The sequence below is a fragment of the Pleurodeles waltl genome, chromosome 4_2, assembly GCF_031143425.1.
Source record: "Pleurodeles waltl isolate 20211129_DDA chromosome 4_2, aPleWal1.hap1.20221129, whole genome shotgun sequence".
NCBI classification, from domain to species: Eukaryota; Metazoa; Chordata; class Amphibia; order Caudata; family Salamandridae; genus Pleurodeles; species Pleurodeles waltl.
The window spans coordinates 332,494,049-332,521,265 of record NC_090443.1 but is presented as its reverse complement, the minus strand read 5'-3'; the positions used below and the strand labels follow the sequence as shown (position 1 = coordinate 332,521,265).

Genomic DNA, 27,217 nt, shown 5'->3' with positions numbered 1-27,217 from the left:
GCTTCCATTTCGGTGGCCTTAGTATATTGAGTTGCCATAATCCAGTACAAACGGAATGAAGGCATTGGTAACAACAACAAGGTGTGCAAAGGATAGAAAAAGAAAGATTCTTTAGTGTTTTCAGATGGAAAAAGCAGGATTTGTTAAATGCAGAGTATTAGTCTTCCATAGATTGAACTCTGTTCAATACAGTGCCTGTATGCCAAGGTAAATGGTCCGGTTTCGTACAGTCACCCAGTGTGTTCAGCCAGAGTAATCTAGGTTCCCAACCTGTGGCTTGTGGAACCGTGGGGGATGCATTCGCTCCTTGGTGGGTCCGCGACTGCTTAGAAAATTAAATAATATTAACAGAATAATAAAGTGTATATAAGTAAAGTGGCTAAATGTACATTTGAACATTTTAAAACACACTGTATAGGTCAAGGAATTATTAATTGGATGGTAAAAATTAAATTAGAATCCTCGGACTGATTCATGTGAGCAGAGCATGTGCATCAAACAATATAGTATGCACAATGTGTGGTTTCAATTTAATTTAGAAAAGCTCCAACCTTCCCATTGAAATTATTATTATTATATATATTTTCATTTGTTTGCAAATTAAATAAATGTGTTATCATTTGTGTATGTGTTTGAATGCTCTGTATTTTATCTGTTTTGTTTTGCGTTTCAAATCATTGCCAGTGTTTAGGCTGGGGACCCTGGGTTCCAGTAATGAGTTAATAAGGGTCCTCGGATTCCAATAATGATTCAGTGGATGTCCCTGGGTTCCAGTAACGATAATTTGGGGTCCACAGAAGTCAAAAGATTGGGAACCACTGTCCCATTTACAGAATTTATCATATGGATACGGTTTCAAGTTTTAAAGCATTCAGTTTCACAAAGTTTTTTTAACCATCCACATTTGGGTTGCCTCAAGCATTAGTGGATGGTCCAAAGAGGAATCTGTGGTATCACCGCAGGATTGAAATATGAGCTGAATGCCAGCTGCATACAAGTATGTTTAGACCTGAAAGTTATGGAGTAAGTGCATAAAAGGGCACAAGCAAAATTGACATAGCAGAAATGCAATTAATGATCACGGTGGAATGCCTCGCTGAGGGGGGGTTTATGCAACAAATAAAAGGAGCCCGAGTGTACCATCGTGGTTCTTCCAGGTAGAAGAGAGCAAATGAAAGACTATCCACATACCCGCCCTCCTCCCCTCCCATGGCAAGGAAGCATAAACAATGGAATAAGATTTAACCCCTTAGCTGCTGGGCCGTTTCTCCCCCCCAGTGCTGAGCCCTTTTTTGGCTATTTGTGGTAGTTCGCGCTTAGGCCTTCATAACTTTTTATCCACATAAGCTATCCACGCCAATTTTGCGTCCTTTTTTTCCAACATCCTAGGGATTCCAATGGTACCCAGAGTTTGTGGTTTCCCCGGAGGAGACCAAGAAATTAGCCAAAATACAGTGAAAATTTCGTTTTTTCCCCCCAAAAATGGGAAAAATGGGCTGCCGAAGAAGGCTTGTGGTTTGTTCCCTAAAAATGGCATCAACAAAGGGTTTCTGGTGTTAAAATCACCATCTTCCTACCTTTCAGAAACGGGCAGACTTGAATCAGAAAACCACATTTTTCAACACAAATTTGGCATTTTACTGGGACATACCCCATTTTTACTATTTTTGGTGCTTTCAGCCTCCTTCCAGTTAGTGACAGGAATGGGTGTGAAACCAATGCTGGATCCCGGAAAGCTAAACATTTCCGAAAACTAGACAAAATTCTGAATTCAGCAAGGGGTCATTTGTGTAGACCCTACAAGGTTTTCCTACAGAAAATAACAGCTGAAATAAAAAAAATATTGAAATTGATCTGAAAACAACAGCCATTTTTCGTTGTTTTACTCTGTAACTTTTTCCTGTGATGTCAGATTTTTTAAAGCAATATACCGTTATGTCTGCTGGACTCTTCTGGTTGCGGGGATATAAAGGGTTTGTAGGTTCATCAAGAACCCTAGGTACCCAGAGCCAATAAATGAGCTGAACTCTGCAGTTGGTTTTCATTCTATACTGGGTATACCGCAATTCATTTGCTGAAATATGAAGAGTGAAAAATAGGTATCAAGAAAACCTTTGCATTTCCAAAATGGGCTCAAGATAAGGTTTTGAGGAGCAGTGGTTATTTGCACATCTCTGAATTTTGGGGTGCCCATACTAGCATGTGAATTGCAGGGCATTTCTCAAATAGACGTCTTTTTTACACACTCTCTTATATTTGGAAGGAAAAAATGTAGAGAAAGATAAGGAGCAATAACACTTGTTTTGCTATTCTATGTTCCCCCAAGTCTCCCGATAAAAATGATACCTCACTTGTGTGGGTAGGCCTAGTGCCCGCGACAGGAAATGCCCCAAAACACAACGTGGACACATCCCATTTTTTGACAGAAAACAGAGCTGTTTTATGCAAAGTGCCTACCTGTAGACTGTGGCCTCTAGCTCAGCCGGCAACTAGGGAAACCTACCAGCCCTGTGCATTTTTGAAAACTAGAGACCTAGGGGAATCAAAGATGGGGTGACTTGTGGGGCTCTGACCAGGTTATGTTACCCAGAATCCTTTGCAAACCTCAAAATGTGGCTAAAAAAACACGTTTTCCTCACATTTCGGTAACAGAAAGTTCTGGAATCTGAGAGGACCCACAAATTTCCTTCCACCCAGCGCTCCCCCAAGTCTCCCGATAAAAATTATACCTCACTTGTGTGGGTAGACCTAGCGCCCGCGACAGGAAATGCCCCAAAACACAACGTGGACACATCCCATTTTTTGACAGAAAACAGAGCTGTTTTATGCAAAGTGCCTACCTGTAGATTTTGGCCTCTAGCTCAGCCGGCACCTAGAGAAACCTACCAAACCTGTGCATTTTTGAAAACTAGAGACCTAGGGGAATCCAAGAAGGGGTGACTTGTGGCGCTCTGACCAGGTTCTGTTACCCAGAATCCTTTGCAAACCTCAAAATGTGGCTAAAAAAACACGATTCCTCACATTTCGGTGACAGAAAGTTCTGGAATCTGAGAGGAGCCACAAATTTCCTTCCACCCAGCGTTCCCCCAAGTCTCCCGATAAAAATGATACCTCACTTGTGTGGGTAGGCCTAGCGCCCGCGACAGGAAATACCCCAAAACACAACATGGACACATCCCATTTGTTGACAGAAAACAGAACTGTTTTTTGCAAAGTGCCTACCTGTAGATTTTGGCCTCTAGCTCAGCCGGCACCTAGGGAAACCTACCTAATCTGTGCATTTTTGAAAACTAGAGACCTAGGGGAATCCAAGATGGGGTGACTTGTGGGGCTCTGACCAGGTTCTGTTACCCAGAATCCTTTGCAAACCCCAAAATGTGGCTAAAATAACACGTTTTCCTCACATTTCGGTGAAAGAAAGTTGTAGAATCTGAGAGGAGCCACAAATTTCCTTCCACCCAGCATTCCCCCAAGTCTCCCGATAAAAATGGTACCTCACTTGTGTTGGTAGGCCTGGTGCCCGCGACAGGAATAGATCACACAACGGTCAATGTTGGTCCTTACATGAGGCAGCTGTTGTCCCTGGGGGGATCCATTCCTGATGCAGGCACTAGGTGTAGGCACTCAAGTGGGGTAGTGTTTTTATCAGGACAGGTGAGGAATCACTGGGTGGTAGGAATTTTGTGGATCCCAGCATATTCCTGTAGTTTGTGTGACAGAAATGCGAGAAAAATAGAGTTTTTATTCAACATTTCAGCTTTGCAGGGTATTCTGGGTAAGAAAACTTTGGGGAATCCACACAAGTCACACCTCTGTGGACTCCCCCGAATGTCTAGTTTCCAGAAATGTTTGGGTTTAGTGTGTTTCTTTATATGGCCGCCGAACCCAGGACCAAAAACACAGGTGCCTGCCTTACAAAACCAGTTTGTTTTGCCATAGATAATTTTGATGTCTCCACAATACGATTCTGGGTAACCCACTATTACCCAGTTGCACAGACTGCTTGCGAAGGGATAGCAGGACTGTCCTCATCACCTCCCTCATAATGTACTGGAAGAGGAGTTATCGAATGGGACTCCTCCGACTGAAAAATCACTCCCAGAGTCTGCGCCATTGTCCTATCCCTCAGATGCTGTCTCAGTATCTGATGTCTCAGTCTCTGATCCTATGTCAGAGCTGTCCTCTATAACCCGAGTGACGGCAGCAGTCATCCATCAAGATGCCATCTCTGCTATTGGCTAAAGTGTTGCTCTAAAACACTAGCCTACGTAGACAGTCACAAAATCGATGGTGTGTGTGAGATACGTGCAACAGTAGAGGCCACCTTACCTGCGCTTCTTCCCTCAATCATCACGTTCTTTCAAGACACTCAAAAAACACCTTGTCACATACCATTCGTCACAGTCTTTTAGCACCTCCTGCGCCCAGTGCAACAATAATCATTGGTGCTCCCACTCCCTCCTCCTCGGATTCCCTCATTACCACCTAGCAAAAGTGCCCTTCATCTCTCCATAGCCGTCCTCCACCCCGCACATACATTTCATTTGTATTATAGCGCAGGTAATGGCTGACTTTACTAATGTACTCAGCTATTTACATAAAATACAGATTTGCTCTTTGCAGTAGGCATATAAACCTTCTGCGCTTCTTTATGGCACTAAAACTGCCACTAGACAAGTCTGACCCTTTTGTAGCAGAAACATAATCACAATACTTACTTGACTTTTTTATTGCTGCCTAAAAGCTACAGTTGAAAAGCGTCAGTTGAAGTATGTGCATTGCTTTGAAGACGCAAGCTGCAACTGCAAGACAACTGGTGGCAAATCTATATATATATATATATATATATATATATATATATATATATATATATATATATATATATATATATATTATATATCAGCCAAAGGTAATCCTGTGTTCCTTCCGGCGCTCGCCTATCGAGGTTGGTGCTCAGTTAATGGGCACAGGAACCATTTTTAATCCACTCCAAAAACATTATATATATAAGTCAAAGTCTGGCACTCCTTACAAAAATATAATGGCCTTCATTTATTCCAAAATTCCATAAAGCAGAAACATAGGGCAACGCGTTTCAACCTTCACGGTCTTCTTCCTTGGCCCTTCTTGCAATACATATCTAACAAAAGGAATATGGCCCGCCCATTTGCTATCTATATGTACCCTCATCCATAGACATAGAAGATATACATTCCCCCTTTTTTTTTTTTTTTTTTTTTTTTTTTGTAATATGCGTCTATATATATATATATATATATATATATATATATATACATAGAAATTTATTCTTTTACATTTTTGTTTTAAATGTCTGGTTTATCTATTCTTCCCATTTTCAATAACGAGTGTCATCAAAAAATAATTCCGCTAATTGGGTGAGCCACTGTTCATAACACAATAAATCATCAAATTAATATTTCAATAAGCCTCCCAACAAAAAATAATGGATAACCTAAACTAATATGGTCAGACCCTGCCCTGGTATCTTCATATTAACCAATATGTACAAAAAGTTCCTCATCCTTGTTCAGTCCCCAGGGATGACGACTGTTTAACTGAATGATGTATTCAGACTCCAATCTCCTTAGTTGTTTTTCTCTGTCCCCTCCTCTCGGAGTGGCAAGGACCCTATCTATACCAAAAAATCTCTATATATATATATATATATATATATCACCAAAAAGTATTCACTGCACTCCATGAAATTAGAGGAGAACATACGCAACAAGCATTATTTTACGGGGTAAATGGTTTTATAAGCACTACTTCATGTATTTGTTTTCGTTATTTTTATTTCTTAGTAATTGTATTTAAAATTAGGAAAATCATATAAATGTTTTTTAATTGTAAACTACATTATCCAGAATGCATTGTAAATAATGAAGCACTATGAGGTATAAATAGCAAAAGGGAAAAGGGACTCATTCACTGTGAACAAGACTCCTTGGGGAGTTGAAACGCGTTGGTGGTTGTTAGTTTGGCATCAATAAATAGGCACTATTGAAACTTCATGGAGTGCAGTGAATACTTTTTGGTGATTTGTATTCTTCGAGATTGGTCTTCTCCGTCACTAGCACCACGGAGTGCACCACCCAGCAACCTTTAGACCATCTTTGTTTGAAGAATATATATATATATATATATATCTATCACTTTTATATGTGGGTCTGGTTTTCCTGGGGGCCGATCACAGCCCCCAGGGAAACCACACACGTATTGACAAAAGTGCTATATAGATCTATCTCTATATATATATCTATCTACATGGATATATCTATAGATAGATCTATAGGTGTGTATATATCTATAGATCTATCTATAGATCTATCTATAGATATATCCATGTAGATAGATAGATAGATAGATATATATATATATATATTTTTAGTTATTGTATGGTTTCCTTGGGGGCCAAAATGGCCCCCAGGGAAACCTTACAACAACTACAAAAAAATATTGCCCCCACAGGGGGTCGCCCTGCCCACTGGCAACCCCCTGTCCATTTATTTTCTTTTTGTTTTGTTTAAATTAAAAAAAAAAAAAAATTAGCCCCTTGTGAGGGTGGGGAGCGCAATTGCGCCCCCCCAGGGGGCACCTACCTTTAAAAAAAAAAATATATATATATATGTATATATATATATATATATATGCCCCGGGGATAACAGGTTAATTACTATGGATGATGATATTGATAATCCGAGAAAAATGGCTGCTCAAGCATTATTTGCTAAGACTACTATAAGAGGAAAATTGCCTGGGAATGATGCAGGTCGTAACAGTGATTTTAATACATTATTATATAAATTGGAGAAAATGTGTAAACAAGAAATATCTAAATGGTGGGAAGCTACTTCTTTACAGAATGATATTGATCAAAACATGGTTCAGAGAGGATTAAGAGTTTTTATTACACCAGCATATGAGTCATCTAACCCTGAAATGTTGACAGAGTGGACGGAGAACTCGGCAGTAAGTTCCAGACATATGATTGAAATTCTGGTGAAATATGCCTGGCGTGATAGGGAGACTTTATTAGTAGACATCAAGAAAATGAAAGAGGATTTTGCATCTAGATCAGAAAAAGAATTGATTGCCAATTTTTACGAAACAATGAAGACAAAATTGAAAAAATATGAAGATGAGATAAAGATTAAAAAGCAACAAAAACTTCATAGGGACATAGGTGATTATGAAAGCAGAAGAATTTTGACTTTTAGCAGGAAATATGATCATCTGTACAAACCAGGGTCAAATTATTCTATATCTGTGGGCCAACCTTCCACTTCTGAAAGTGAGCTGGAGAGTATAAGAGAGACTTATTCTCTGAGTTCAACTGAGTGAAATTTCTAATGTTGAAATTACTAACAAGCCGGCTACTTTTTTAGACGAGTATCGCCTGCTACGACATGGCAGGCAAGTTTCGTACAAACAGAAAGGGGAGGGACAGAACTACAGAGGCAGACCAAGGGGCCGAAGAGGAAGACGAGCCGGTGCCAAAAGCGGAGAGAGAGATTTAGAAACCGTAATAAGAAGAGATCTAAATTCGGAGCAAATGGGAAAAACAACAAAAGGCTCCAATGTGTCGACATAATGGATAGTGAAACGGTGAACAAGACTATTATTAATTTATCAGATCATCAGTTAACTGAGGAAGATAAAAAGACATTATGTCTAGGCCTTTCTTTCTGTCCTACTGTACGATTCAACTATGCTGAAACACGCATTGATCTGTTTAAATTTATAAGGAAACTGAAACTAAAAAAATGGTTCAAATTGAAAGGAAATGTTGGTAATTGTTCAGAATCTTTCAGGAATAATGACAGGGGTGAAAATGCTCTATCCATTGGTGATGTCGATACGTTGTTAGCCCTTCATGAATTAGAATAAGATCAACCGATTAATGAAAAATATCTATATCAAACTTTAGATGATTTTGGTATTGTATATGATCTGGCAGCTCCATCTGGCTTCAAACCTAAGTCGACATTTTCCCCGAATATGAATCATGACAATATTGACACCTTCTATGATATGGCAGTTCAAAGTTTGATACATTTTCGACATCGTACATGGTTTAAACCCAGACATAATAGCAATATGACATACAGCCAAAGTGAAACTATTAGATTGTTAGCAGAGGATAGTGATACTATTATCTGCCCTGCTGACAAGGGAGGCAATATAGTACTTTGGAAAAAACAAAGATATATTGATGAGGTCATGCGCCAACTGAGTAATTCTCAGTTCTATGTGGTTGTAACCAAAGATGTATACACGAACAGCATCACAGGAATTTGGTATCTCTTGACAGAGTGGAAGGACAAGGGCCTTCTACTATGGGAAGAATATTGTTTTTTGAAAAGGGATTATCCTAAGTTACCCATACTATATATTCTTCCTAAGATTCAGAAAGATAGAGATAATCCTCCAGGGAGACCAATTGTTTCCTCGTGTGGGAATGTATTGGAAAATGTGTCTAAATATGTGGACTTTTTTCTGAGAGAATTTTTTATGAGTTTACCGTCTTATGTTCGTGATACTAAAGATTTCCTAGGTAAATTAGAAGGTATTATCTGGGAAGACGATTTTTTACTTGTTTCTTTAGATGTCAATTCTTTGTATACGATCATTGACCATGAGAAAGGCATACAAGCATGTAGACATTTTTTGCAGACAAGATCTTTGAGATATTTGGCACATACTGATATGCTAATTGAGATGATAAAATATTGTTTGACAAATAATATTTTTCTATTTAATGGCAAGCTCTACAAACAAGTTCTTGGAACTGCATTGGGAACTTGCTTTGCTCCCAGTTTTGCCTGTTTATTTATGGTCTTATGGGAAGAAGGGATTTTCAAAGATGAAGAAAAATATCCTGAAATTAATCAGGCCATATTATGGCTTAGATATATTGATGATCTTTTCATAATTTGGAAAGGATCTGAGAATGAGGCCATATGTTTTATTGAGAAACTTAATGAGAATGAGTGTAACATTAGATTGACATATAACATCAGTCGTCTGTCGATTGATTTTTTTTGGACACAAGGATCAAGATCAAGGATAAGATGATCCATACTGAACTTTTCCGTAAAACTACAGCAGGTAATAGCTTACTGCATGCTACCAGCGGACATCCGGATAAACTTAAATGGAGTATTCCTTATGGAGAATTATTAAGGGCCAAAAGAATTACCAATACAGATGAGGTTTTTGAAAGAGAACAGAAAGATATGATTGCAAGGTTCAAACAAAGGGGTTACCCGGATTGGGTAATCAAAAAGGCTACAGATAAAATCAAGAAAGTGGAAAGAATTCAGACACTTTTTGACAATACTGGGAAAATGGAAAATATTAAGAATGAGGACATCAGATTGGTCCTAACCTATAATGAAGATACTACACAGATTAAAAAGATCATTTCCAAGCATTGGAGTATTTTGAAAAGCGATCCTATTATTGGTAAAGAGATTCAGAGGTGGCCTCTAATTACCTATAGAAGAGGGCATAATCTTCATGATAGGTTGAGATCAAATGATATTTCATCTACTTCTCAAGCAAAAGAACATAATCTGCAGGGATTTTTTCCATGTGGCCATTGTAAGGCATGCCGCAATAGTGCATCTAGGAAAGAGTACTCTACAAGTAAACCAGGAACAAATAGACAAATCAAGCAGTTTGTGACATGCAGTACTCCATTTACCATCTATGTATTGGAATGTCCTTGCCATCTTAGGTATGTGGGAAGTACGAAACATGCAGTAAAAAAACGTATTTTAGAACATATGCGTGCTATTACAACAAGGGATCCACATTATCCTGTAGCAAGACATTTTCAAGATAATCACAACTCTGATACCACTTTGTTATCTTATTTTGGTATTGAACATGTGCCACTACAACACAGAGGTGGCAATAGAGAGTTGATTTTACGGAAAAAGGAATCTCGATATATCTTGGATTTAGAAACTAAGGTGCCGAAAGGATTGAATATTGGGGAAGAGCTGAATACCTACCTATTTGATAATTAAGATGAAAGATTATTAAATATAAGGAGCTGGTGATTCTGCATCTTAGATCTTAGACTTTATGGCAGTTATATTATGATTAGTAAGGATGTTTTAATCAGTCTGTATCTCAAATTATTATTTTGTGTTATAATGTATTTATTCCATTTATGTTTTTTAGAATGGTGGGATCCGGATGGATTCCCGATTCGTGAATTGATTAGTGCTTGTTTTTTTCACATGGTGATGGGCATTGACCATATAGAAATAGCGACGAGTACTTTTCCTAAAAAGAAAAATATATTTTTGCCAAAGATCAAAAAGGGAGAATGAATTTTAATTTTCCTACAATAAGAACAATACTGATGTTACTTTATAATTGTTTTTTTGGTTGAATGAAGAAATTTTAAATAGTATATATACATGGTATATGAATTTCAATATCTTGGGTAGAAGGGAATGCGATTTAGAATTGTGATACTGGTTTCATCTACATTATGAAAAATCATTTCTCTAAGAGAATCATTTTATTGGATGTATATATGAACTGTATCGATATTTATATCTATATTTATATATTGATATTATTTATTGACATATGTGCGTTCCTTGATATTCCAGTTATTTATATATGGCTATGTATATGTATATATATTAATTTGATATTTTCTATTTATTCAGCCTTATACCCTTTGGATTTATATTGGTATTTATATTTATTTATATATGTATCTTTGTGAAAAAAGAAAATGGCAATTTTGTAGAAAGATTCAGTCCTATTTCTTTGGCCATGATTGTTGGGTATTTAATTCGGTGTGTATTGGTTGAGTTATACACCACACCAAGGCTGCTAGTCAGCCGAAACGCGTTGTGTTAAACATATTCTACTTTTGATTTCCTGAGTGTGTGGCTATTATAAAATAATTTGGATGTTAAAAAAAAAATATATATATATATATATATATATATATATTTTTTTGTAGTTATTGTATGGTTTCCTTGGGGGCCAAAATGGCCCCCAGGGAAACCTTACAACAACTACAAAAAAATATTGCCCCCACGGGGGGTCGCCCTGCCCACGGGCAACCCCCTGTCCATTTATTTTCTTTTTGTTTTGTTTAAAAAATAAATTAAAAAATTTAGCCCCCCCCCCCCCCAGGGGGCACCTACCTCTTAAAAAAAAAAAAAAAAAATATGCCCGTTTTCCGAGGGGGCCGACCCCCCCCCCCCCAAGTGAAATCGCTGGCGTCTAGTGGTGTTTCCTGGCCCCCGATCGCAGCACAGCTGCTTCCTGCTGCAATGGGGAAATCAACATTGTAACGTCAGCGCGCCTCGCGGCGCGCCGACATCACAAAGGGGTGGGTGGGGGGTGGGGGGAGACACGGAAGAGCTTCCGTGTCTCCCAGGGACAAAAAAATAAATAAATAAATCCTCGGGTGCGACGCACCCGAGGATTTATTAACCCCCTCCCTGGTGTCGGCCACTGGTCGCGACCCGCACCAGGGAGGTAGTGTGGGCGTCGGCCAGTGTCCGACGCACGCACTAAAGCGGTTAATACGTTTTAGTGTCGAAGACAGCCGAGAGCTCCAAAAGCTTTAGGACTCATCTGTCACTTTTGCCCACCATCATCCAGAAGTTATTCAGTGCTGATGTAACAACCAGTTCTGTTCCTATGCCTGGCCTAAAACCAGCTTGCTTTGAGTGTCCTAGTTTGTTACTTCCCACACATTTTCTTTCCTTTGTAACTTGATAACGGCCTTCTCCACATGATTGGCTATATGAAGCAATAGCAAACTAGGTCTATAGTTGATTGGCTTGGCAGAGTCCAGTGCTATTTTGATTTTTTCCAATGAAGGTACCCAATTGCAGTTTAAAGCCCTCTGGAAAATCTCTGGAGAATTAGGAGTTTATAATTTTAGTAAGGTAAGGCACCACTTGATCCTTTATTGTTTTACAGAAAGAACCCTGGATTATTACTGATGAGATTCACTGGTCCTGAAGCAACCTCCTGGTACTTCTAAGGAGGACGCTTTTTGGGTTGAAACATGTCAACCATTAATGAGGGTTGAATTATTCCTCTCAACCTTTTTCAGATATACCAAACGAGGACGCCATTAAAGCCTATGGCCCATTGTTAAGTATTTGTAGCTTTCCCTACATCTCTGTACAGGTGGAAGGATTCTATTACCAACCACTCTTTTCATGCTGCTGGGTTAACCTGACCAAACTTCAGCATCATAGAGGTGATACCTTATTAAAACATCCGTAAGAGATCCCTTGAGTATCAGGCCCTCATTGGTGTCAGCTGTCACTAGTGTGTGAATATTACCCTATGATGAAGCATTCCATTTCAGGATGGGTGAGGTTTACTGCCCTGAAAAGGATATATCTATGTACGCATATCTGACACATTACCCCATCGTCCCTACTCTTGCTTCCCCTCATTACTAAATGAGGCTATCCTGCCTCATTCAAAATAGATTACCAAGGTAATTTGGAAAATAAAAATCCCCTCCCACTGGTTCCAACACATAACCAGCGGTTTATAAAAGCAAGTTTTTTCACTGATATTGAGAGAGTCACCTTGCTAGAAGAAAGAGTAATAAAGATTCAGGTGGTCATTCTGATGGTAGCGGTCTCACCACCGGCGGTGAAGACCGCCACGTTACGGGTGTGGCTGTTTGGTCTGTGGTAAACCACCACTTTCCTGTGCATACCACCAGGGCAGTCGGACCGGCGGGCCAGAGATGAGCATCTCTGACCCAGCAGTGCACCCACTACTGTCGGCGGTCTCACGAGGCCCCTTTCCCCAGGGATTTTGTGGTGGTAGCACTGCCACAAAATTCCTGGTGGAAAGGCTAATTGCGACTTTCCATTCCTTTCATCAGCAGATGACTACCTCTCCCCCCACTCTACCCAAGAGCCTCCCACCCACCCACACGCACCCACAGACAAGCACACCCTGACACACACAACACCCTTACAGCCACGCGCACACACACACACACGCAACCCCCCAAATCCATACACGCACAACACCCCCATTGACACACGCACTCACTACATTCACCCCCTTTGACACGCATACACACTCCATCCCCCACCCCTCCTTTACTCAACATACATACACACACAACCCCCACCCCTGCCTACATGCATGCACACACACACCCCGACCTAGCATTCACATACACCTACACATGCATCGCCGTCACCTCATTTACACACAGACACATACGCACGCAGGAACATTCCCTCTCCCTCCCCCCATTCATGACACTCATACACAAACTCACACACATCCATTCATGCACCCCAGCCCCCTCTCCTTGTGGAGGACACTTACCTCATCCGATGAGGTGCTCCTCCCTGAGGGGACGGGACCCAGCGCTCCCACCACAGTCAGCGCCCCACCATCAGGACTCCGACAGACCGTATTATAGGTCGTAATATGGCTGGCAGAGTCCTTTTAACGGGGTGGGGCCTGTGGCTGAACCGCCTCTTCGCCTCCGACCGCCAGAACGACTACTGGAGGATTTCCAAACAGATTGTGGCGGAAATCCTTCAGTACTCGTAATATGGCGATCGGAAGGCCGCCAACATTGGCGGTCTTCTGGTGCCCAAGACTTTGGCGGTCTGAGGAAAAGACTGCCGAAGTCAGAATGACCACCTCGGTCTCATATCTTAATTCTTCTAACTCTGACGATTCCAGTGGCTACTGCGTGGCTTCAGGTGCAAGGGGAATTGGTTGGAACAGTGTTTCCTGTTCCTAGGGCCAGGTTTCATCTGCACAAGCTGATAAATCATATTAGCACATTGGGCTCCCCTGTCTCAGCCTCTGACTGTAAAGATTCCTTTTTTTCCCCAGGTACAGGTGTATTTGAGATGGTGGTTAGAGAAAAGACACATTCTAAAAGGAAACCCTCTACTCATCCCAGCTCCAAGGATTGTTACAACGGATGTCAAGTCTGTCAGGCTAGGGTGTATGGCTAGGGGTACGACTGATCAAGGGTTTTTGGTCTCTCTCCTAGAGCAGGAGATCATCCAGTTGGGGAGAGCTGAAAGCTGTTTAATTGGCTCTGAAACCCTTTTCATGTCTTTTGCGGGAAACAGTGGTTCTAGTCAGAACGGACAATGTGACAGCAAAAGCTTTTGTCAACAGGCAGGGGGAGTCAAATCACGGTCACTGTCAAAGATTGCAAACAAACTGTTTCATTGGGAAGAACAGACTGATCTCCATCTGGGTGATCCATATCCACGGTGTTACAAATGAAGTCTCTAGTTTGCAATTGTCTGTACCCACCCTGTCCAAGGAGGGACTCTCACTCTAGTCAGGGTAAGAGTGCCACACAGCTAAGATAACCCCTGTGTACCCCCTTGGTAGCTTGGCACGAGCAGTTAGGCTTATCTCAGAGGTAATGTGTAAAGTATTTGTGCGCACAGACACACACACACACACAGACACACACACAGAGACACCCACCTATCTCTCTCTATCTCTGTCTTTCTCTCTCTTTCTCTCTCTCTCTCTCTCTCTCTGTCTCTATCTAGCTCTCTTTCTCCAGTTTAGAAAAATAGCACTATTTATCAGAGCAAGGAGTAAAACAAGACTAAAACAACAAAGATCCAACATACACACATCAAAATATCTCTTTAAAAAAAAAAAAAGTTTAAGCAAGTCAATCGATAAGAATCAATGGATGTATCTCTTTAGCACAAAGTACAAGGAATGAGTCAAAAACAAAGACTATGCAGGGGAGGTGAGGTGCTGACAAAGCAAAGTGGTGCTTCAGTTCCTTACTGCACAGGGGAGGTGAAGTGTTGATTCTTTCCTCACAGAAAAAGTGATGCGTTGATTTCCAGACACGCAGCTTTGTTTCCTTACTGTGGTGCGAGGCTAATGAGAAATTGACGCCCAGGGACGATGTGTGGAAAATCCAGATGCGCTGGAGTTGGAGCTGCAGTGAAACAAGTGCTGCATCAATTCTGCAGCTACAAGACTGGCGCTGCATCAATTCTCCAACCACGGGACAGTCTCTGAATGGGGTGCGTTGGTGCATGGATTTTCTCCTTCAGGTCACCAGCTTACCCTTTCAAGGTCCCAGGGACTGGGAGCTGACACCACTTGGAAGGCAGGACTCTCAGCAGATGAGCCCAGGCACTGGCAGACGAAGTCTTTGATGTCTTTGAGACTTCATAACAGGAGGCAAGCTCAGTTCAAGCCCATCGGGACCCTTGGAAAACAGGATGTAGAAAGAAAAGTCCAGTCCTTTCACTCCAAGGACAGAAGCAGCAGGCTAGCACAACAAAGCAACAGGCAGAGTGTCAGTCCCTCTTTCAGCACCCAGCTCTTCTCTATGGCATAATGTCCTCAGTCCAGAAATGTTCTATCTTTGTGGTGTCAGAGGTCCAGTACTTATACCTATTTCTGTCTTTAAAGTAGGCAAACTTCAAAGAGAAGTCTTTGTAGTGCACAGGACCCTGTCTTTCCCTCCCCTGGCCCCAGATACACTCCAGGGAGTTGGAGACTGCTGTGTGTGAGGACAGACACAGCCCTAATCAGGTGCAAATGTCAACTCCCCCCACCATTCTAACTCAGGAAGACCCATCGGGAAATGAAGGGCACACCTCAGCTCCCTTTGTGTGACTGTCTAGAGTGAGTTCACAAACAGTCCATCTGTCATCCTGACCCAGTGTAATGATATTTGTGTTTTGACCACTGACTCCACTTTGCACTTAGCCTAGCAGCACACTGTCACATTAGTGACCACCAGCTTCATTTTGCCTATTGACTTTATTTTAGCATTAGCCACTGCTGCCTTAGAGGTGCAGATGTTAGAAATGTAAAGGCTGCAAGTATTTTTCCGTGCCCATGTCATGCAATGTACCTTTTGCTCATGTTTTTATTCTGCGTTTCTGCATGTTCTTTCTCACCAAGGACTTAGGAAGATAAGAATGTGCTAGGATGATGTTTATGGTACGGCAGGGAACGGTTTGGTTTTGAGAGAGGTCTCCTTGGGATCTTGGCCAATTCCGACGTGTTCCTTTCAAAACTGACCTGAAGTAGCCAGCATTGTTGAACAACCAATTGCAGAGTGGGGAAGGGCGGGTTCTAGAAATCTCCTCTCTGGCTTGTTTAAGGTATATAAGAGACCCAGGATTGACGGTGGGGAGATGCAGAGACCTCATTCAGGATTGAGACAGCCAATCTTGGGGGTCTACGGCTTGAAGCTACTGAGAGAAAGATGAAGGAGCAACTGCGCCCCATGGTGATGTTTTTTTTTATTTTTTATTTTTTAGTAATTATCTGCTTTGCATTGTGCATCTTTACATATATATATTTGCTGTTTATAGATTTTTTGTACATGTTTTCATTTCATTGTTGTGCACATTTTAAACCTGCACTTTCGGTTGTACTGACCTTTCTTTACGAGCCTCACAGAGTGATTTATTAAATGTATTTCCTAGACTAAGAGTTGCATTCCAGAGATTTGTTTCAGTGTATGTGTAGTTCAGCTCGGTCAGCAGTGAAGGAAAACACCCAGATATGTAATCCACAGACAGGCACAGAATGGTTAAGCAAGAAAATGCCCTGATAGAAATTGGGTATTTGGTTGGCAATCAGGTTACCCCCTGTCCAATCAAGGACCCTCACTCTAGTCAGGGTAAGTCACACACAATCCAAATTATCCTGTGCCCACCCTCTGGTAGCTTGGCACTGAGCAGTCAGGCTTAACTTAGAAGGCAATGTGTAAAGTATTTGTGCAATAAATCATGCAATAACACAGTATAACACCACAAAAATATACCACACAGTGTTTAGAAAAATATTCTATATTTGTGGTTAAATGCAGGTCAAAACGATCAAGATTTGATAAGTACACGTTGAAATATCACTTTTAAAAAAATGATAAAAAGAGTCTTTGCTCTTTAAAAAGCAACAAGTGTCTCTTGCAAGCACAAAGTACCTGGTTTGGGTTCAAATTCTCCGCAAGGGACCGCAGAGGGGGAGATGCGTTGAAAATGGGGAGGTGTGCGTTGGTTTCTCCGGGCACACAGACAATTTTCCACGCAGGGAAGGCTTTGCTTCGATTTCCGGCACGCTGTCTTGGATCCTCTTTGGGTTGCGGGGTATTCGGATGCCCCGGGGACAATGCGGAGAAATCCTGGGTGTGCAGGACGAGGTCAAAGGATCTGCGTCAATCCGGTGGGCGATGCGGGGAAATTTCTGTCGCACGACAGGCGCTGCGTTGATTCTTCTCACAGGAAGTTGGGCTGCGTCGTTCCGGCTCTGCTATGCGTCGATCCAGTGGGCCATGCATTGAAGTTCTGGTCGCAACGCTGGCGCTGCATCGATCTGCACTCGGGGAGCGATGCAGGCTGTGCGTCGTTGCTAGCATTCTTTGCAGGATGAAGTCTTTTGGCCCTGAGACTTCAAGGAACAGGGGGCAAGCTCTATCCAAGCCCTTGGAGAGCACTTCTCAGCAGAGCCAGAGAGCAGCAAGGCAGCAGGGCAGCAATACTTTGCAGAAAAGCAGTCCGGTGAGTCCTTTGGGCAGCCAGGCTGTTCCTCTTGGCAGGTTGCAGGGTCTTGTTCAGAGTTCCTTCACCAGTGGCATCTTGTCCAGAAATGTCTGAGTTGGTAGGGTCAGAGGCCCTTTTTAAATACCCAAATGTGCCTTTGAAGTGGGGGAGACTTCAAAGAGTGGCTTAGAAGTGCACCAGGTCCCCTTTCAGTTCCATCCTGTCTGCCGGGGTCCCAGTAGGGGGCTTGGCAGTCCATTGTGTGAAGGCAGGCCACTGTCCTTTCAAATGTAAGTGTCAGGCTCCCCACTCTCCCAGCCCAGGAAGACCCATTCAGTATGCAGATGTGTGCAGGTGTGACTGAGCATTCTGTGTTTGGGGTTGTCTGAGTGAAATGCACAAGGGAACTGTCAACTAACCTAGCCAGCTGTGGATTGTAAGGCACAGAAAGATTTAAGTGCAGAGAAATGCTCACTTTCTAAAGTGGCATTTCTAACATCGCAATATTAAATCCAACTTCACCAGTCAGCAGGAGTTTGTATTACCATTCTGGCCATACCAAATATAACCTTGTTACTCCTTTTAGATCAGAATCTACCACTCAAACAGTATATGAGGGTAGCACCAATGTTAGCATATGAAAGGAGCAGGCCCCACAGCAGTGTAAAACGGTTTTGGGAGTTCTACACTACCAGGACATATAAACTACACAGGTATGTGTCCTGCCTTTTATCTACATAGCACCCTGCCCTACCTTAGGGGTGATTTATATGTTTAAAAAAAAGGGGGAATTTAAGGCTTGGCAAGTACTTTTAAATGCCAAGTCGAATTGGCAGTGGAACTGCACAGACAGGCCTTGCAAAGGCAGGCCTGAGGCATGGTTAAGGGGCTACTTATGTGGGTGCCGCAATCAGTTCTGCAGGCTCACTAGTAGCATTTAATCTACAGGCCCTGGGCACATGTAGTGCACTTTACTGGGGACTTACAAGTAGATTAAATATGCCAATGGGGTATGAACCCATGTCACCATGTTTTAAGGGAGAGAGCATATGCAGTTTCGCACTGGTTAGCAGTGGTCAAGTGCGTAGAGTCCTAAAACCAGCAAAAACAGTGTCCCAAAAGTGGAGGGAGGCAGGGAAAAAGTTAGGGGTGACCACCCAAAGGCTGCCAGGTTTAACATGACCACTTTATAAAAGTGGCATTTTCAAATTTACAGTTCAAAAAACAACCTCACCTAAAGTTGCATTTTTAAATTGTGAGTTCAGAGACCCCAAACTCCAGATCTCTATTTGCTTCAAATGGGAAATTACACTTAAAAGATATTTGTGCATTAGATCTTTGGTTGTCCTGTGACTGCTCTGTATATCTAATTTTATAAAGAAGGGAAGCAAGGGTAGGGACGATGAGGTAAGGCTCCAATTACTTACTGGTAATTTGATAACTCTAAGTCCTCGTTCCAGGCCAACCAAAGTTAGGTTGAGTTGTGGCTTGTTGAACTAACAGGAGAAAGGGAGGGCCTTTATGTTTTCCAAAATAGCTTGGTAATCGATGTCTGGTGAGGCCGGATGGCCTTGTTTTCTAATGAATGAAACAAGGGTATAGGACTCCGAACAATGCAATCCACTGTAAGTGATTAGAGCATTCATTTGCAACTTTTGCAGTTTGTTTCTCATCGGGTATTTTTGATTTCTCAATCAGTCCTGCTCACTGCACCTGCTCTTCCACATCACTTTTGCACATTGTTATCACATGAAAGGAGTCACGGGAGTTTGAAAGGTCCATGATCCCTTGCTGTGCACAAATGATTCCTGCTCATTAATTATGGTGTTGGTTACTTGAGAATGTAATTGTTTCATTCTGCTTCCAGAGTAAACATGTTTTGGCTCTACTGATTATCTTTGATAGACTGCCTCTGAATTACTTCTGTAGTGGTCTCCTCAGTGGCTCTACACACAGGACTCTCTGTTAATCTTTAAAGATTTGTATGCCAGTTATTCTGTGGTGTAGACCTTTTCTGCTGTAGGGGTTGATGACATTACACTCTTATATTTGCTCTGTCTTTTGTTTTCGTAGGTGATGCCACGGTGGGAAAAAGTTCATTGGCCCAACTCTTCCGCAGTGATGGTGCACTTTTCCAGAAGAATTACTCCATGGTGAGCTGGAAAGGCACAAGGGGGGTGCAGGGGTTAAGAGGTCTTTAAAAGGAACCTGGGGCAGTGGACAGTTGATGGTGTGGAGGGCAATTACTTCCTGCCCATCAGTGAGAGGTTGGACAATTCGAACTGCATATGTCTATATATAATTAATTTATTTAATGGGTTACACAAAATTATTCATCACCTTGTAATTTCCTCTTCTCTTGTGGTGAGAATTTTCTTCATCCTCCCTCCCCAATCCAGGAATTGATGTGCTGAATCAGGCGACTATATGTTGTTTAAAGTAGTGTGGGAAAACAAAGGCATCAGTTGCTGAGCCTGCAACTATTTATTAAAACATTAACCTCCTAACTTAACGTTGCATTCCTGTTTGGAACTTTAATGCAGTTTTTTCCTATTATTTTCTCAATTTTGTTGATACTGGCTTTAGTGGTTTTGAAATTGTGGCCAGCAGCGCTCCATGGTAGGTAATTTTGAAGACTACATTACAGTCAAGAAGTGAGTTTGAGAGCGGTTTTGGCTTTATGTCAGATTCTGATTCCTCTCTGCAGACTGCTGGAGTTGATGTGCTGGTGAAGACGGTCCATATTCCAGAAACCAGTGACAATGTGGTAAGAACTGCAAACATCACTGTTGATGCACTTCAATCCCTGCGTACAACATTCTAGTTGTTCTGCTACTGCTGAGCTGCCCACACAATTCTCTAGATGCATGTGAATCTTGCAGCATCCACTCATTTTAGATTTGTTACACATTTTCCTTCATCTGCATCCCTCTTCTAGTACAGGGATCCCCGCACAGCTCTGCCACTGCACCTAAGCATTGACCTGCACCTCAGTCATTCCTGTACTGGGACTCGTACTCAAGTTTGTCAGCAGCCCCTTCTGACAGCGCTCCATATTATTATCTTGCTTTTTTAAGTGTTTACCTCTCACTTGCTCATCTTCCCTCCTAACTCCCCCATTTCCCTCATTCGGTTCTCCTTTCTTGCCCTCCACTTAATCAGCCAGCTCTCGCTTTTAATCTCTCACTTTATTTTCCACTTTCTCAATCCTTATGGCTTTCTTATTCCCTTCTCTCTCTCTCTCTCTCATCTTAACCCTCTCCTCACTCTGTTCACCCCCTCATCTGCATTGGTTGTCTTGCTGAGCAGTAGCCTTTCTTTGTTTCTCCCCATAGGAGCTGTTTATCTGTGATTCTTCTGGCAAAGAGATATTTTATGATGTCTTAGCAAAAATGGTGAGTACATTCCTTGCCTTTGTTTAGTGTCAGTTTTCTTTTAACCATTGGAACTACAAGTTTTGAGGCACGGCTTTGACTCTTGAAATGCCTAGTTGTTTTCTGGTTAAAACCTCCAAGCTTGCTGTGCATCAGAATCATGTAAGAAATGTTCAACTGGAGCCGAGGCAGTAGGGTAAAACATAGAGAAATTAAGTTGGAAATGGGAACTCTGTGTCTCACAAATATAAACTTGCAATGTGTATTGGATGATGAACTGTTTATTCAGTAACATGAGAAACTGGATTGTTGGTTGTCTGGGCTGTGAACCCTCGTCAAGCAACATCCACAATCCCTTGCAGGGGAACCACAAAAAGTCCCTAAATTAACCTGTGCTTAACCCTGGGTAGCTTGGCTCAAAAAAACAGGCAGGCGTCTCTTAGAGACAATGTATAAAGTATTTATGCAGCACACAAACAATAAAGTGAAAACTCAAATCAAGAAAAATCCTAAACCAATTTAGAAAAATAGAGTACTTTTTAATAAGTCTTTTGACACCACAACAACAGAATTTAAATCAGTAGAACCGGAGTTATACATTTTTAAACTTTAAGGTTCAAAATCGCACCAAAAAGATCAAAGCACCAACCGTGAGCATCTAGTTTAGCAAAACCGGGGGAGAGTCTAAAGTGAAGGCCAACCTTGATGGAAAAAGGTTTGGATACAAGAGGTGCATTGGGCCAGGTCCACGCTTACCTCGGATGTTCTTTGGTCAAAGATCAAAGACAGAGTGAAGTTTTCTACAGTTTGATTTAGTCGCCGAAATTGAAGTGGAAAAGCTCCAGTGGGGAAAGGCAGAAGGCTGTAGCCGAAGACAGTTCCACAATGGACCACTGAAACAGCTTTGCAGCTGCAGAGTAGAATGTAGTGTGAGAAACCACAAAGTTAATTAAACCAGTGATATACCTCAGGGGGGAGAGGGTGGGAGGGGGGATTGGCAAGCAGGTCGGTCCCGGTCTCTGGTGGTCAGAGCACCTTTAGGCCAAATTTGGGAAAATGTCCTTCTGAGCACCTTTGGCACCACAACCAAGGGTCCAGTACTTGTGGGACACCTCTCGTCAATCAGGACTCGGTCAGGCTGGGTCCAGGTGTGGGTTCAAGATGATGAGAGCCTATCATGTCCCTGTGGCTCTGAACAAGAGGCCAGCAAGCTAGCCCTTGGAGTCACTTCTAGTAGTCCTGCTGCAATGTTACTCCTCCACCTTGTAGCATAGGATTTCTTTTATTCAGAATTGCTTGACCTGTAATGTACATTTATTTCTCTTTGGTGAATATATCTGGTAACATCCTCTCTCCAATCTTTCCTCCATGACAGTGTTTTTGGTATGCGCATTCCACTTGGAGTGTGTGTGGGTCAGAGCAGGAGTCAGACCAAGACTGCAACTGCAGTAGTCATGCGGTTTGTCTGACACAGGCTCACCAAGGTGCAGCAAATTGGTGCTGCCTTTTTGCTATGACCCAAAGCCGCTACAGATGTGAACCACTTGGTGCAAGAAATGTATTGCCATGATTCTTACCATTTTGTTCTCGCTTCTGCCCCGTTATGTGACATTAGCCTCCATTTCAATGAAGTAAATCAAGGCTGGGAGATACAGTTAGAGGAGTGAAATGGTAAGCATACCACAAGTGCCATTGCTGTGAAGTTTTGAGCAATAGCTCAGGATGTAAGTCAGTAAAATGGAGAATGGACCTAATGTGTTAGACAGACCTCCCAAACTATCACAACCCAGATGTATCCACTAGAATCAGACTGAACAATGCCAGCATGGCCTCCGGGAATTGGATGCAACACAACCGATCTGGCTACCAGATGTGGATCCAGTCAACATGTATGCTATCCCTTACTTGGCCAAACACTCCTGATGGGCCTTCCAGCTCTGTAATCCAGTGAGCCTCAATGACTGCACACAATATTGCTAGTGTTGGCAGCACTTACCCTCCTTGATGATTACCTATTTTTGCAGGGACTTTGTGATTATGTCCCAGACTGTTCTTCCAGATGTTTTTAAAATTATTTGCCATATGTTTACTTTCTCTCATGATTATATTATTTGTAAATAGTGAAAACTAAACTAAATCTGTAGTGTAAATATTTCTGCAGGTGGATGGTACAGATTTCCTAATCGCCTGCAAATCTTGAACATTTACCCCTGATATTCCATCAGTTTTCAAGTGGCTTCCGCAAAACGTGCGACGCACCATCACCCAAGCCCTCGTCACCAGTCAACTGGTCTATGGAAACACCCTCTATGTGGGGATCGCGGCTCACCTAGTTCAGAGTACAGACCATCTAAAACGCTGCAGCAAGACTCATCCTGGATCTCCTATGTCGCACCCACATCACCCCCGACCTAAAATAACTCCACTTGTTCAAAAGATATGCCAATTGAAGCTTCTCACCCACACGTTCAAGGCCTTGCACTATTCGCAACCCGCCTAGCAGACACCTCTGCTCCACCTCCTCTGCACTGGCCTATAGCCATATCGTACAACGCAGCAGAGCAGGAGGAACCTCCTTCTCCTACTTTGCAGGCAAGCCTGGAAGGGCCTCCCCTGCACCCCAGGACCTCCTCTACTCTATAGGATTTCCATAGGATGCTGAAAACCTGGCCCTTCGACTGAGACACTGACCTCTGCCAGCATCTAGATACCCTCACGGGTGTCAAGTCGCGTTCTGCAAGTCGACTGATTGGTTGGTCTCTGCTTCGATTTCCAGGCAAATCAGAACCGTGTAAAAACATCTGAAAAGGAGAGGCCAAGAAGTAGTGGAAAGTGTCAAAAAAGGCATGAAACAGTTTAGCACTGGCTGAGGTTCTTATTAATATTTTTTAAATAAAACAATTTTACTGGCATTTCAGTGAACAGGAGAGGAAAACAAAACCAAATCGTAGCATCAGTGTTTCATTTCTGAATCAGTAAACAAACATCAGGTCATTTTTGTAGGAAAGTAGCATCTTTCTACCATAATTACCTCCACTTTTTTCCTAGTGTCAGAGTGTTTAGACTGCAGTACACTGGGATCTTGCTAACCAGGACCCCAGTGTCTGTTCTCTCGCCTCTAAATTTGGTTACATGGTAACTTTTACACCGCACAATTAGCATACTGGTGCAACCATGAAAGCATATGGTACTTGGATACTGAGGGCATTGGTACACCAGGGGTCTCCCATTGGCTGCAGCATGTATTATGCCACCCATGGGAGCCCACGCAAACTGTGTCTGCAGGCCTGCCATTGCAGCCTGCGTGAATTGGTTAATGCACCTTTCACTTTAGATATAAGACTTGCCTTATCTCACGGTCACTGCACCTGCACACTGTAAGTTACCCCTATGGTAGGCCCTTCAGCTCAACTGCAGGGCGTTTGGTCCTGAGTGTGAGGGTACCCTTGCATGAGCAGAGGTGCCCCTGCAAACCTCAGACTCCATTCCCTGGGCTGTGTAAGTGTAGGGAGGCCATTTTAAGATATGTAGTGGACACTGGTCAACACGAGTAGTCCAACTATATAATGGGTTCAACTAACCTAGACATGTTTTATATCAAACATGTTAGAATCATGCAACTACACCGACTCCAGTGTTAATTGCATGATACCATTTACTCTGGGGGTTCCTTAGAGGATCCCTCAGATCTGCCTGTAAAGCCTTGCATGGTCTGTCTGTCAGCCTGTGCTGCTGCAGACCCCCAGACACTGTTCTGCCCTCCTGCTGCTGAGCCTAACTTGAGCAGGTGAAGGCAGAATAACGGGTTTTCTGTAGGAGGGAGGTGTGACCTCCTCTCCCTTAGAACTTGATGTCTCTGTGCTGGGTTGGGGGTGGCCTTCTCCACACCACCAGACTACTTTGAAGGGAACATTTGGTGCCCTCTGTGCATAAACTGGTTTGCACCAGTGCAGGAACCCCTGGTTCCTGCTCTGGCACAAAACCACACAAAGGACAGGGGAGTGACCACCCCCTATCTAGCTGCTCCCCTAGGGAGGTGCAAAAAGGTCTGCCGGGTGGCCACTGGATTCTGCCATCTTGGAAATAAGATGTGCAGTGGCCCCTGGTAGCATCTGACTGGTTAGGCCAGGCAGATGACGCCCCTGACCCCCTCTGATGGATTGGTCACTGCAGATAGTGTCTAACCCTCTTTTAGGTTGCTTAAGGGCCCCCCTGAGGGTGGGTTCCCAGATTAGTTGGGCAAGACTCTACAAGGAATTCTCTGCAAGACACTGCAACTTTGTTTCTCCAGCTCCTGCAAAATTTCTGCAACACACGTGGCTGTGCAGCCTCCAGGGTCATAAGGACCCAATTTGCATCAAGAAGCAATAAGGAATTTCTCCTTGAGTGAAAGAGTCACTCCCTGCGTCCGCAGGAAGCTTAAGACGACAACAACCAGCTGGTGGATCCTGCTGTCCCAAGGACATTGAAAGGCTCTGTAACACAGATGGTGATTCTGTGGTCCTGTCCTCATCCAGCTTGTCTTCTGACCAACTTTGGAGACGGTAGGCCCTTGTTGCAGCCACTGGAACTGAACCCTTGTGCACCACGACTGTTGCTCTTTGCAAGGCTTGTTGACTCTACATCCAGGAGATCTTCAAGTTCCAATAAGCCCCAGCCTCCAGCACTATGCAAATTTAAGTTTAGATTCCAATCTGCAACTCCTGCAGCATGGGACTCCTTCTTTGCAGGGCTGCTGAGGCCTCCCTGCAACTCCCTGTGCCTGCTGCTAGTGGGTCACTAGTAGGTGGCTCCAACGATTCCTGCTGGCTCTCCTGCATGCTGAGTGCTGGCCATTACTTCCCTCCAAGTGTCGAGTCTCCTTGACCTTGCTGGTCCCCACAATCCTGCAAACTTCCTGTAACTTTGTCTTGCATTTGCCAATGCTTTTTGGTGGTACTGTTGGTCATTGACCCTCCTGCAATCCAGCGACCGACATGGGACAGCTTGTGGGTGACTCCAAGGATCTTCCAGTATCTCCTGAACTCTGCAGCTGGACTTCTTCCTTCACCGACTTGCAGGAACTTCACCTTTAGGAGGGTTGACATTGCCTACCTGTGCCACCTGGACATCTCCGAATGGTCTGGACACTGTCCCCTTCCTTTTCAGGTTCTTCTTGCCCAGAATCCACCCTTGGGTTCCACCGACCTGGTCCATGGGTCGCAACCGCAGCTGGACAAACGAGGCTCTCATTGACTCCAACAAAGGTTTCCAATGTCACTTCATCCCTACGAACCTGGGCTCCCTGGTGTAGGTACTCCACTTCTCTGGGTATCCACTGTGAGGGCACTATCAAATCCTTTTTGTGCCAACTGGTTTCCTCAGGAACCTCTGCGAAGGGTCCTGAATCCTGAAATTCCCAACTGCAACAGTCTATGGGACACCCATCTCAAGAACTACTCTGCACCAGGGCGCCTGGGGATTTCTGATACTTACCTCTGGTAATTCCTTACTGCCCCAGCCCTTGGGATTCTAACACACCTACCTTGGTTGGGCACCTCCATTCTAATACCACTTTCTTAGAATATGGTTTGGGCTCGCCATGCGGTTCCATGTATTCCTATGCTTTTACTGTTTGTTTTTAAGTATATATTTTGTGTGTAGATATGTCCAAGTGGAGATATACCAACGTTAGGATAGTACTGATGTTCTAATAAAGCATACTTTATTTTTGCAACACTTGGTGTAGTTCTTTCTTGTGTGATAATCACTAACTACTGAGGTCTTGTAAATGCTTTATACTCCTCCTTGATATGCCTGAGCCAGTCTCCAAACTATTCCTAGAGAGCTTTGGTTATCTAGGCACCAAAACACGATCACTAAGGGTTGCCTGGAATCAGTCTATGGTGCCACACCATAGGTTTACATCATAAACTGAGCCAGCCTTCTGCAGTTATGACTTATTTGTATGCAGTAAACAGCAGAGGTACTTCCTACTTTGGTGTACTGACTCTTCAGCTGGGTAGTCAGCTAGACTGATCTGAGTGGCTACTGTATTGAATAGTGGGCACCCGCACAGTTTACCTCCTACAAGAAACAACAAATACATTTACTCCTCCATTTCATGTCATCTCCGATACCTTACGACAAGACAAATAGTGTGTGCTTCTAGGGACACAAACATGGAAAGCTGGTTTGGTCAATTTTGGGATGTTGCAGAGCTCATAGCACCAAGGCTGAGAGATGTCGGTGGTTGGTACTACATTTCCGATACTAGGTTGCACAAAAAGAACAGGGGCCATTGTCAAA

The 27,217-nt window shown here is 42.9% G+C and overlaps 1 protein-coding gene across 1 annotated transcript in view; it reads left to right on the top strand.

The window, feature by feature from the left end:
- The window catches only part of IFT27 (intraflagellar transport 27), a 93,167-nt gene that overhangs the window by 15,579 nt on the left and 50,371 nt on the right, over positions 1-27,217 (top strand). Inside the window, exons 2-4 of the mRNA XM_069231346.1 lie at positions 19,629-19,708; positions 20,263-20,322; positions 20,891-20,950. Of these exons, the coding sequence (XP_069087447.1) occupies positions 19,629-19,708; positions 20,263-20,322; positions 20,891-20,950 (200 nt within the window). The remainder of the gene's footprint in view (positions 1-19,628; positions 19,709-20,262; positions 20,323-20,890; positions 20,951-27,217) is intronic.